Genomic DNA, 13,179 nt, shown 5'->3' on the forward strand with positions numbered 1-13,179 from the left:
CTAGTCGTCAGGCAGTTGTAGACATAGTCGCGGGGTGACAATCAATCTAAGAGGATGGCGTAGTCTCCGCGGTGGTGCTCTCTCTCTCTCTCTCTCTCTCATGAGTGTTTTGACCAGGAGTTACCCCGAGTGAGTTCTTTACTCGTAGGCAGAAGGATGGATGGCGACTATTCAACGATGAACGCTGACTGGATTCACCCCAAGCTGCGATTTTTGCTTCAGACCATTTATCAAAAACCTCACTTTTAAAAAGTGTCATCAGGATTGGTATGAGCTGACTAGATATTTGCAGACAGTGTGCATGTTTTGTGTTGTCAACCATACATGAAATAACAATACTGAGATAAATTGGGCTCAGTCCGTTGTGCGGGTCAGGAGAAAATAGTGAAAAACCTTGCACATTTTTTGCAAAAATGTGAAGACATTCTGTTCCTTTTTTTGTTTTGAACACAGTACACTTTTGTTTTGTCTTTCTGCTGGCCATACAACAAAGGGTTCAGGGGAACCTTTTGGCCCTGTCCTGTTTGCTCCCTTTTTGGTTAGAACTCTTATTGAAATTTCTCCTGGAGAAGGTAGCTTGCTTTTTGCTGTGTTCAAATAGCAGGAGTGACCAAATAATCAGTGTTTGTTATTGCAGATGCACACTGGTAATGTTCAAAGATGGTCTAGTCATCACATGGAGGATGAACTAGAGCCCATTATCATACTGCCAAAGTTGGTCATGGTCCTTGTATCTTGTAACTGCAAGGAATGCTAATATTCATCATACAAAAAGGAACCAGACTAGTTTTCCTTTGAACCTCTGTTTGGGTACATTGATTTGAATGGGAGAACAAAAATCAAGATGGCCGCACCATGATGAAGGGCTATAGAAAGATCTTTCCCACATAGACCTTATGCATTGACATCATCCAGCCGCCATTATGCATTGACATCATCCAGCCGCCATCTTTGAGGTCAAACGGTGACGAAACAATCGAAACACACATAGATTGGCCAATGAACAACCTCCTTTTGACCTCAAGGCGAGGGTGCTGTACTGAAATGATGTCATGTGCATAAGGTCTATTCCACCATGGTCTAGCCATGGTCTAGCCATAGACTATGGTCCAGTCTGTAAACCAATGCTTGCCTATCAGTGTCCATTCCAATTGGATTAATTACTGCAGTGTTATAAATCTGTCTGACCAATCTCCCATTAGGGTTCGGCCATGCATAAACCATAATGACACCTAATTCAATTGCAGCACTTTGTACACCACCAAGACTTCCCTGGGGTGTCCGCTATTGTACTGGAAACCCAGAAAATTCACTTATTTATTAGAAGAAGGAGGAGGGAAACCACAAAATGATAGACTCGCTCCTAGTCATCTTGCTCTATGGGCAGGATCTTCCTACAAGTACGTGCACATTTAAACAAAGTATCCAGACTACAAGTTGAATATTTCCAGTTTGGGTATTTTTTGTAAACTCGGAACCCCATCAGAGCAGAGCATATAGCACTAAAAAAACTTGCTCTCTGATCAGAGGATACTAGGCCTACTGTTCTTCCAAACATATTTCGTTGGCATTGCGAAACAGTTTTCAAGCAGACTAAATTTCCCCCTGTTGATTGTGTTGTACCCCTAGGATCTTTTAGCATGGAGTAAAGATTAATTAATTTATTGTTTTTTTTTAATTTCAATATCGTGTAATTTTAACATAATTTGTTATCTGATTTGTATTTTTATGTAGCTATAAGCTCCTTCAATAATTTTGTTATCTCTTTGTTTAAATTGGATATAATTCAATCAATTGGTTTGGAATTTGTGGTTAATTCCCTGGTGATAATTGACATGAACCCGACCGCTAAGTTGTTAATCTCCTGAAGTAACATTTTAACCATTATCTAAACTATTCTAACCCTTTTCCTGGTCACTGTGTGGCAGTTTGTGTGTTTTTTTTTGGCTGAGCAAGGGCTGCTTGGCAATAAGGCGAGTTAGCCCAGCTTCCATTGCCTTATATTTAATCTAATCTCTGTCTGGAAATTAACAACATCCCTTGCATTAACCTGCTCGGCAATTGCAGGTTTCTTTGACCATTACAAACCCTCGTTGTTGAAGCGTGGTTAAAGGGTGTATACCCTGCAGGGTGTTTGTTACTAAGAAATTTGGGTAAGGATTTATTTGTTTCATTTAACATCCAAGAAATGCTAAGCTTTAGATGTTACAGAGGAAAACCCCAATGGGGAGCTCCCAAGCAATTAGGTAGAGATTGAAATACCAGTCCACTGCAAAGCTCTATAGACTGAGGTGGGTTTCGAACTGGGTCCACATAGGTGAAAGGCAGGGAAAGGAACCACTGAGCCAACCTGCTCCTCAGTTACTTTACAGGGTTCTCCCCCGGATTTTTCAAAACTATGGGCCATATTCTGTACCCAAATGTTCAAACAAAGTTTGTCCTAAGTTTGTGATACAATGAAAACAAATTCTTTCTGCAAAAAAATCGGGTTATGCAAGTTCAATTCAAACTTGAATTTAGTGAACAATTTCAGTCACTGTGTTCCCTTTAACTCTTTCAGGCGAACTGATTTGTTGTTTGGTATCGAGGTAAACCATCAAGGGAAATAATTACTTTGCTCCATATATTGATTTGACGTGTGTACTTTATGTTGCTAATAAAGAGAAGTTCGTGCCATTCATGCCCTCGTGCTGAACAGAACTTACGTCAGCTGGTTATGTTTGATTGATTATTGACAACTTTGCTTCCAGTAATTTCCATATGGCAAGTAAGATACATGGTATGGATTGAGACAAAAGGAAACTTCAGTAATTTTGATAATGGGAAAGTGATTTTTAAAGTGAGATTAATTTTTCAATCCCGATGTTGCAAATTAAAAAATTCTTCTCTGAACATTTCCATATATGGCAATTAAGATACACGGTATGGATTAAATAAAACCAAGGGAAACTTTGGTAATTCTGATAATGGGAAAGTGATTTTTTAAAAAGGGGTTCATGCTTTAGTCGCAATGTTGTATTGAAAATGTTCCCTGCGTACAAGGCTTTAAAATTTCCTGTCAAGGACGTGATCAAATTGCTCTCCCAAAATAGAAACAAAATCATGAGAGCTTTGAACATCTTTGTTCACAAAGGCATCCATTTGATGACAAGTCTCAAGCAATGTCTGTTTCTATGAGTGGAACATGTTACTGTAGAAAGATCTAGCAATATTCCTTTGACATTACTTTGGACAACCATGCTCAGTGAAAATAGACAACATGTCTAAAATGCCATGGTGAGTGCACTGACAAACTACCCCTGTCGACTTTATTATCTTAGTATATTAAGTAATTGTTTAAGCAAGAGTTTTTTGCATAATTGTGGTCGCCACTGATGTATGTAGATCCTCCCATAGGAGTGACTAGAGGCAAGTCTAGGCTGAAGATGTCTAGCTTGTAAGGCTAGTAGTGTGTGTGGCCTAGCCTGGCATTGTCCTATAGCATTCTAGCCTCATGATTCCTCTCTCCACCTTCTCTTGTGATGTGCAGTCAGCCGTCTATAACACAATAATAGGGGGCTGTCAGGAGGATCTACAGTAGCACTAATCACTCTGTCAATATTCACTGTGACTGCCTGCTGGTGGGTTTAAGCTCATCATAGAGCAGTGGAGTTCTCCTACTGGAAGAATACCCCTCATGCTATGCTGTGTTGCGTTGCTGGAAAAACACAACAAAAGCTGTCCCAACTGTGATGTGGAACGATGGAATTCGGCAGGAGCGAGACGAGACGTTGAAATTCATGAGTTTGTTTGGGCTGAGCTTGTTTTGATTGGTTCACAGCGTGGTGCTAACTGGTGTCTGAGGAGTTAACTTTTCAAACTGGATGGATTTATACTAAAAGAAGCATCGGCTGTAATTTCTTCTGGAGGGTTTCTTGGCTGTAACTCTTGAGGAGGGTTTCTTACGAAGAGAGGGCGAACAAGAGGAGGGAGTGCTTATGAGGTAAGGTGGAGACGGATTAGAGGAACAAATCTGCTCAGGGAAAGCTCTGTCCTTCCCAGCTGTTTGCATAGAGTCTGGGAATAAGGAGCGGAGCGAGCCACGTAAGTGCTGCATGTGTGCGAGAGATTCGTCTGCTAATGTTGAGACGAACTATCAAATTTTGGGTTCGGAGCTGGTTGCAATTTAATCGACTTACTGGTACATTGACGCTGGGAAGGGGGGGGGATGGTGGCATGCACTTCTTAAGGGGTGGACAATTCCCGCTGGACTCGTTGCAAGCTTCCTTAGGTCGGAAGGAGATGTCTGAAGTGTAGCAATTAAGATTCTGTGTTGGAATATAATTCTGCGAGATGGTTGGGCAGTGATGGAGCACAATCGAAACAGATGCTACGTGGTCTGGCTCGTTTAAATAATGCATGACTAGATAACAACTAATGTATGAAACATTTTTTTTGTCATATTGAGTGATTTTGAAAGTACACAATGTAATAATTCATCTGGAAATAATTTTATATTGAAATAATCTACGGGTGTGTATCAAGTAAGTGTTTTTTCTTCAACCTCATGTTGGCAACGCTGTGTAAAATCATACGGATGGCATAATGGACTGAAGACAAGATGGCCTCATCATGACAACTGCAATTCTTAACATTGTTTCCTTAGACCACAAGGAGAATTTTGTTAAATTAAGATACTGTGCAGGAATAATGAGGAGTTACGCTGCTTAGTGGTGATATGGCTTGGCAGTGAAGATAGTCACAGCATACAGATCATAACATTGAGTTGTAACCTCACTGGTTCTTTTACAAAACCAGTACAATTCAAAGAGAGACTTCATGTTTTGTTTTTTAAACAGCCTAGCCAGTTGTCTTTCAAAGTGTGTCGGGCGACCATTCAAAAGAGAAAGAAAAAATTCTCCTTCCTTTTTTTCAAAAAGGCAGGACACTATATTCATGTTTTTTTTTTTTTTACCTTACTTTATATCACTTAATTTGGTAGATTGGTGTCTCCACCATGACCATGCAAACTTTCAAATTCCACCCACCATTTTTGTCAAAATTACTAAGCAGATGCACCTGCAGTTATTGACTGAATTACCTCTAGTGGTCCTTTCTCTATGATTACCTTTGTATCCATTGGATACCAGAGTCATCCTTTGTTACACCATTAAAAACCCAACTACACCCAACAGTCATTAAAACCGCTTTAATACAATCCTCCCAAATTAGTCTTAAATCAATAACTTGTCTTTCAAAAGCATTGAGTTGGGGGGGGGGGGGGTTGGCTTAGTCACTCATGTACAATGATAATTAGCACCATAGGTGGTAATTAATGGTCCCAGTGGGACTCTAGATAAATCAAGGTTGTTGGAGTAGAGTTTGAGATGCTGGTTGTGGTTGTAGCCAAATCTGACAGCTTGGGAGAGAGAGAGAAAGAGAGAGTAATTTAATGGTATCCACAGCAGGGCGGTGACATCAAATAAAACTGGGGGTTGTTTGAGGAAATTGTAAATAAGACTTGAAGGTTTGCAAGGTGGATTAAGACAATAAACTTAAGAAATTTGCTGTCACACCATGAATATAGATCTCTTTTGAGTGATTGATGGCTTAGAGAAGAACCGATAGACGCATCGTTTCAGACAGTCTACTCTGTCATGGTCGTAGTCAGGAGATAATTCGAACAGGGCAAACTGTCCGGAACGTTAAGTCTATCGGTTCTTCTCAGAACCACCATCACGCAAATGAGATCTATACATATTAAATGTCACTGCAAAATTGTTATGTTTAAGAAAATGATTGTTATACCATGGAGAAAGGAAACTTTACACACATTGTAACGTCCACAGGAATTTCTTTGGTAAATTATGTACTGACGGAAGAATTTGGAATTTTTCCAAATGTAACTTTAGGCTAAACCTTCCAGGTTAAGGGCCTGCCCCCTTGGGGGACCCCTCGCAAATTCAGTTTGTCAGAATACTTTTCCTTGTCTAACTGACCAGTATTCATAACTTCGTCTTGAACAGTCAACTTCAAAGTTTAAGAACTTTAATGTACTTGTACTTGGTACTTTCGATTTGACATGAATGTTCCAACCGTTGTTACTTCCCCAACGGGCACACACTCTTTTGAACAACTTCTCAGAGTCTGCCAAGATCAAACAACCCTGTGACCTCACCCATAGATTGCCCCCCTTTTGCTGTAACCCACCCCAACCCCCATTCATCCATCACTAGACTACAATAATACATTAATTAAACTCCTGTCTAGCCCTCTAGAGACCCTCCCTCTACCCCTGATGGAAGCTCCGTTCAGGGAACCCACCTTTGTCAAAAGGGAAGCTCTGAATAGAGACTCCTTAGTGAAGCAATTTTGGCATTGTGTGTGAATAAGAATGCTGAACAAAATTTTCACAGCCACCCAAGCAATCCACACCACATTGTAAAGACCCCTATTTGTGTTTACAGTAGTGTCAAAATACAGCATTATGGAGAGCTTTCTAAGCTGCTTTTTCTGTGTGCTAGATTGAATCGAGAAGTGTTCAACATCACTAAGAATGTATTTCAGTCTAGATCTTGGTTGCTAGAAAGTGTTTTGAAACATCTTGATCGTTTTCAAGACTGTTTGTGTCATGGAGGAGTATGTTAATATGATTTCTACATTAAAACAAATTTTTTTCATCTGCAGTTGTTTAGATGAACAGAATAATGGAGAGCTTTCAATGCTGGTTTTTCTGGGTGTTTCTGCTGTATCTTCTGTGTCATCCTGAAGTGTTCAACATCAGTAGAGTTTATTTCAGAATTGCTCTTGGTTGTATAAGTGTTTCAAAAGTCGTTTTCAAGTCTGCTTTTTCGTGTGTCAATGGTGGAATACGTTAATATGATTTCTACGATACAATTAATTCTTTCACCTCTAGTTATTTAGACCAACTGCTGTGTGACAAATTTATCCACACTGGTCTTTTTGTTGCTTTTTGTTTACAGCTAACGGAAGACTTCTGAGCAATATTTTTTTAGATTTTCAATTTATTATGTTTCTTCTCTTGTCATCTTGCAGGGAGAAGTTGACAGTCGCTCGGCTGCAGCGAGAGCTCACAAAAACAAAAACAGACAACAATCAGGTAAGTAGTTTGTTAACAGTTGGCTCAATCAAAGTAGTTAAGTTCTGAGCACCAAACTCAAGCTCTGGTGTTTCCGATCAGCAGAGTATGGGTTTGAGTCCGGGTGATGCCACTTCTACCCTTCAGAAGATGCGTACCGTAATTGTTTTGTCTTTCTGACAAAAGGGCAAAAAGATGTTGGCTCAATCATAGTAAATTAAATAAGAGCACCGGACTCACGCTATGGTGTTTCTGATCAGCACAGTATGGGTTTGTGTCGTGGTCATGACATTTGTTGACTTGAGCAAGATGTCTTTCACATTTGCTTTGGCCTTCGTATGGGTCGTCATTAAGCCGTAGTAGGTCCCATGTACTAGGCTTGGTAGTGTGAGTAAAAGAACCTTATCGTGGAAGAGTAGGGGTGGACTTGTAGGGGAGAAGTTCCACATAGAAATGTCTGTCTTCTAAAGACAGCTTTAAAACTTGAAAACATGTTACTGTCTAAGGCCGGTTCGTACTAGCTGACTAGCTGCATGTTCACTGCAGCGCATTGACCCATTTAATGTGCGAAAGGAATTGTGTGTTTAATGACATTACGTGTTGGTGTTCGAATAAAGAAAACCTTTTAAAAATTAGGTCATACACACACTAATTGGATGCATAGTCGGACAAATTGAAATATATGCAGTGTCAGTCAATGATGGCAAACCTAATTTAAAGACGATGAAGACTGCGCCTATTTCCAAATCTGTATAATATAAGTTTGAATGAATACCGAGATGTAGAAAGGGTAGTGACTTCATTGAAGAAAATCGGGAGAGTCTGGTTAAAGGAACACGTTGCCTTGGATCGGTCGAGTTGGTCTTGGAAAAGCGTTTGTAACTGTTTGTTATAAAATGCATTTGGTAAGAAAGATGTTTTAAAAGTAGAATACAATGATCCACACACATTTGCCTCGAAATTGCGTGGTTTTCCTTTTGCTTTGCAAACTTAACGCAGTCGGCCATTTATGGGAGTCAGAAACTTGACTCCCATAAATGTCTGACTGTGTTTGTCGACGCGGTAAAAGGAAAACCACGCAATTTCGAGTAATACTTGTGTGGATCATTATACATGTATTATACTTTTAAAATATCTTTCTAATCATATGCATTTTATAATAAACGGTTACACACCCTTTTCAAAGACCAACTCGACTGAGCCAAGGCAACAGGTTCCTTTAAAATGTGAAGGAATGCAAGGACAATTCATACAGGAAAGACACTTTCACTGCACGAAAGTATGAACACAATTAAGTTAATGCTTGCGTGTCCGCGCGCAAACGCAAATCTAATGCATTCCTCTCTTTTTTTCTTCGATGAAGTATGAACAGTAAACTCAAATTTTGTGGATGCATGCGGACAGTCACAGGAAGTAGAAACTGGTCTTAACAGTTTGGGATACCAATTTCATAGGCTGTTAGCAGAAAAAAATTGCTTAGCACAGACAAGTATTGCTTAACAGGTTACCAGCTACGTTAAATTTGCATGGTTGTGACTGGCGCCCTGCTTAATTTTTACCTAGCAAAGAAATTTATCAAGCAGTAGTTTCTGCTTAATAACAGCTGTAATGAAACTAGGCCCAGCTTGGTTAATTTAATGCCATAAGTAGATTTCACTTTTTACAGATTTTATCATTATCATAATGAAAAAAGGGGGTGGGAGGAACTCGCCAATTTACTTCAACAATTTTTTCAGCTGACAGAAAAACACACCTGTATTGAATTGTGATTTTAGAAGTCCCTGGAAAACTATTTCTGGAGAGCATTGTGTCTAGTGTAAAGGGCTGAACTACAGAAGCCTAGAAGACTGAGGTGTCTCTTGGGAAAACATGGAGTGTAGGGAACTATCAAATTAGGCAACAAATTGCTTTAATGTTTGAGTCTGAGGCTGGGATCATTTGGGAGGATATTGCTCTGACCGCTTTCTGTCTCTGGGGACTGTATTCCATCAACCTGAATTTCAAAAAAGAAATTAATGTCCAATCCCTTGATGTTAAGGTAATGATTTCTTTAGCTAGCTTTTAAGGAATTCAGTGCTAGCTCTGAGATTGTTTCCCCTCTTCCCAGGGTGTGTGTTTACATTAATCTTGCTGCCAAAGGTTTAGTTGGGTACCATGTATCACATACAACAATCATTTTTGAGTCTCTTGGGTGGTTTGGTTGGCGTAGTGGGCAGTGGTATTCGTTCTCATCTTCCCACCTCTTGGGCCCTGGTTCAAATCCAAGTGGGGCACCCCTATGTGGATTGGGTCTTCAGTCCCTACCTGACTGCCATGGAATATTTCGTTGTTTTTTCCTCCCTACTGAAAAAATTAAACTTGAGTTATTTGGCTAGTACATTTATTAAGTTTGCTTTTATGAGAGCCCTTGGCTTCGCAACCAGATTAAATGAAATGAAGTTAAATATTATCATCAAGTGAACATACTTTTTTTCTCAAAGTCTTTGTGAGAGGTTGTAATTTCAATTTGAACCAGAGAACTTTCAAGGGTGGCACTATTAAAGTTGTGGTAATAATAAATAATAATAATAATAAGACTTTTAATGTGCACATATCCACCCTGCTTGGTGTTTGAGGCATAGTATGTAATTTTTGTTTGTGTTTGAGGTTTTAATAGTGGGATTGTTTCTTCAACCTTTCTGGACACCGGCTTTGGGTCCTACAGTTTTGTTTGGGAATTTTAAGAGGAAAGCTGAGATTTTTGAGGCAGCCAGGAGTACGTCCTTGTGGTCAGAGTCAATTTGTGCTTAAGCTTTTGGCTGTGAAACTCGGAAACCTTTTACGACCACATCTCAAAATTCTCATCGAGCCCTTTATTAGATCCCATCCCAACCATCCCCACCCCGAGCGGGGTTGGGATGTGATCTGATAAAGGGCTCTGCTAGCTGTTAAGTAATGAGGATTTTGAGATGTGGCTGTAGAAGGTTTCCTAGTTTTTCTCCATTGCTTATGTTATTTTCAAGAATGTGCATTATATAGAGGAGAAACCGTTTCCATGTGTGTCACTAGCAGCCACTAGCAGTTACTATATCTATCCATTGAATTTGTAAGAAGAATAATTTTGAAGTGTGCTCATGACAGTCACAAGAGGGCCTCCTTCAAGACTTGTTTCCTGGGAACACTGTAAGTGTGCTATTCTTAGAGTCTGTATTATAGTTGTTACTCTAGGGCATTATAGCCTAATGTCTGCAGTCCAAGCACTTCATGCCCGGTCACAGCTAGCCTTTTGTCAATGCCTTCAAGGCTTGGACAGCTTCGTTGAGCTGTGATCCAAAGCGACTGGAATGGGAGACCACTCGCGTGAATCGAGTGGCAAAGCCGTGCGGGGCTTTTACAACCTGTTTGCGTTTGTTAAAAAGAATTATTCATAGTGCATAAAACAAAGCATACCACAAACTCCGTTCAGCCATCCATTAAGTGTTCTCTTCCCTTAAAGGCAGTGGACACTATTGGTAATTACTCAAAATAATGATCATCATAAAACCTTTCTTGTCTATGAGTAATGGGGAGAGGTTGGTAGTATAAAACATTGTGAGAAACAGCTCCCTCTGAAGTGACGTAGTTTTCGAGAAAGAAGTAATTTTCCACGAATTTGATTTCGAGACCTCAAGTTAAAAATTTGAGGTCTCAAAATCAAGCGTCAGAAAGCACACAACTTTGTATCACAACAGTATTTTTTCTTTCATTAATATCTCGCAACTTCGACGACCGATTGAGCTCAAGGTTTCACAGATTTGTTATTTTATGCATTATGTTGAGATACACCAACTGTGAAGACTAGTGTTTGACATTACCAATAGTGTCCACTGTCTTTAAGTTATTTACTGATAACGACCAAAGAGACACAATTCAACATACATACATACATATATATATATATATATAGGAATATTAGCAATCCAGTATGTGCACGTCACAAAATAGTCTCTTAAGTCTCCAACCCATTGCAGACAAGTAATTTGTCACGACATTAAACCATTCATTCGAAAATTGGGAGCTGTGAATATCTAAAGAAAGGGGCTTGGCTTAGTAAGACTCAGCCATCCTCCTTCCGTACAGCAGGGACATCATCAAATTAAAAAATCACCATGTCAAAAAAAAAGGTCTGTAAAGTCTGCATTTAAGTTTGACTGTATCTCTATGCAGCTGCATTATGCAGGAAGTGGCAGTGACTGGACTCTTGTATACGTAATTACACCATAAGGGCAATGAGTGTCAATCCCGCTCCTGCCCCCCTTTTTCCATTCCCAAGGCAGTTGTTATCCATAGGCGGGCCCTGTTACTGGATTGGGTTAGCTAGGATGTAGGGGGACATGGCTTACACCGACTGGAGTGTGATGTATTAGAGGCAGGGGGGCCAGCGTACGGCACTCGTTGACTAAAGGATGGTTATTAATGATTGCATAATGAATCTGTGATATCACTAGTCATGGATATAACATACGCAGAGGTAAGTTCAACGAGACACAACATTATGTCTAGTTATAATGAATGACTTTGTTTAACAGTGGTTATCACTTCTGGAAAGTTTCTCAGAATCAAATTTGAATTTGTGTTTTTAAAGGCATAACATTGATGGTCTTGAAATATATTCCAAGATTCGTAATAACTTACAGTTACATGGTAGAAAGATGGTTATGGTGGGATAACTTCCAGGGTGAAATATTTGTACCTGAAAGTTTTTGAGAAATTAGCAAAAACTTTACTCATGAACTCTCCAGCCCAAATTTGATGTTTGAAACCATTGAAATATTTTAAGGTTTGCAGATGTTAAATTCAATACTTGATGAACAGATTATAGCAAGAATATTTTTAACCATAACACAACATGAGGAAATTGTTTGTTTTTAAAAGCGCTGATTGGAAATCCTATCAATGCTTTTGTATTGAAACTAAACCGAATAAGTTTTCAAATACTTACCACAACCACATCATCCCTGACCTTTAAATATTAATCCATGAGGATTATGTTAAATACTCAAGGTGATAATCCTCTTTATCCTTTTATCTGTAACACTTAAAAAGCACTTAAGAAGGGCTAAGCTTTTTTTTCATGAACATCATGAAAGCATCTATTGTTTAAGACCTCTCGTCGTCAAGTTCATAATACAGGTCTTACCAAGCGAGGGCCTGTTATTGATGATGCTAAATGTTTCGTTGACTTGACAGAATTACTCCAAGATTATGTGGAGACAAGATAACCTATACCATGGGAAACTCTGTGTTGTTTTATGTTTAGTTTTTTAAACGCGGGAAGATGTAAAGAAGCCTGGCGCGTAAGTATGAACTTTGGCTTTTTGATAAAAGGTGCTACATCAAGTTGATTTGGGGAGAGATTTGTTTGAATATATGGTGTCACTGGTCAGGCGGCTCAGAGCATCGCATCCTACTTCTGGTGGTTAAGTCAATGAGGTGTGGGTTTCAATACTGGTCATACAAAGCACTTGTGTCTTTGAGCAAGATGGGTACCTGCTAGGGTAGAGGTTGATATTGTGTACGAAAAAGCCTTCTGAGCACCTTGGGAGCTTGGGCCGTACACAGGGAGCTGAGAATGATTATAGGAATGTTATTGTCCTTAGGACCATGGGTGGATTTCTTAAAGAGTTGAGACTAGTCTTTTCTCGACTTAGTTGTCGAGTTATCTGCCTAACTTGGGACTAGCCATACAATTTTAATATCTCCTAGGACTAGTCCTAAGTGAGGACTAGTCCAAACCCTTTGTGAAATCGACCCCAGGGTTCTTATGTAAAGCGCATTGATACATTTATCGTCATGCTCTCTAAACAACTAATTCAGTACAAGTACTTAGCCTTCAATTTTAGCCTTCGTAAAAGCCTTTGAGGAAGAGTCTGCTAGGGTTGAAACGTATCAGGCCCTTAGCTATGTTTTGTAAGAAAAAGTCTGGAACAAGTTTTTCTGTTAAACTTTCAAAAATAGTGATAGATTAAAATCTACAGCTCTGACTGAGCAACACAGTGTTTCATTTCACCCCGGTCATTTTATAATTGTTTAATAGCATTCTCATTTGGTCCAATGAATGACCACCTTGAAACTTTGATCAC

The 13,179-nt window shown here is 39.5% G+C and overlaps 1 protein-coding gene across 2 annotated transcripts in view; it reads left to right on the forward strand.

Moving 5' to 3' along the window:
• Positions 1-3,608: 3,608 nt before the first annotated feature.
• LOC117291297 overlaps positions 3,609-13,179 on the forward strand; it is a 70,679-nt gene continuing 61,108 nt past the window's right edge. Inside the window, exons 1-2 of one of the 2 annotated variants that reach the window (XM_033772932.1) lie at positions 3,609-3,982; positions 7,036-7,099. In XM_033772932.1, coding sequence (XP_033628823.1) covers positions 3,978-3,982; positions 7,036-7,099 — 69 coding nt within the window. In that variant the 5' untranslated portion in view covers positions 3,609-3,977. Of the gene's footprint in view, positions 3,983-6,539; positions 6,619-7,035; positions 7,100-13,179 lie in introns of those variants that run through there. The other variant, XM_033772931.1, reaches the window with a different exon arrangement.

This window comes from Asterias rubens, chromosome 6, assembly GCF_902459465.1.
Source record: "Asterias rubens chromosome 6, eAstRub1.3, whole genome shotgun sequence".
Taxonomy (NCBI): domain Eukaryota; kingdom Metazoa; phylum Echinodermata; class Asteroidea; order Forcipulatida; family Asteriidae; genus Asterias; species Asterias rubens.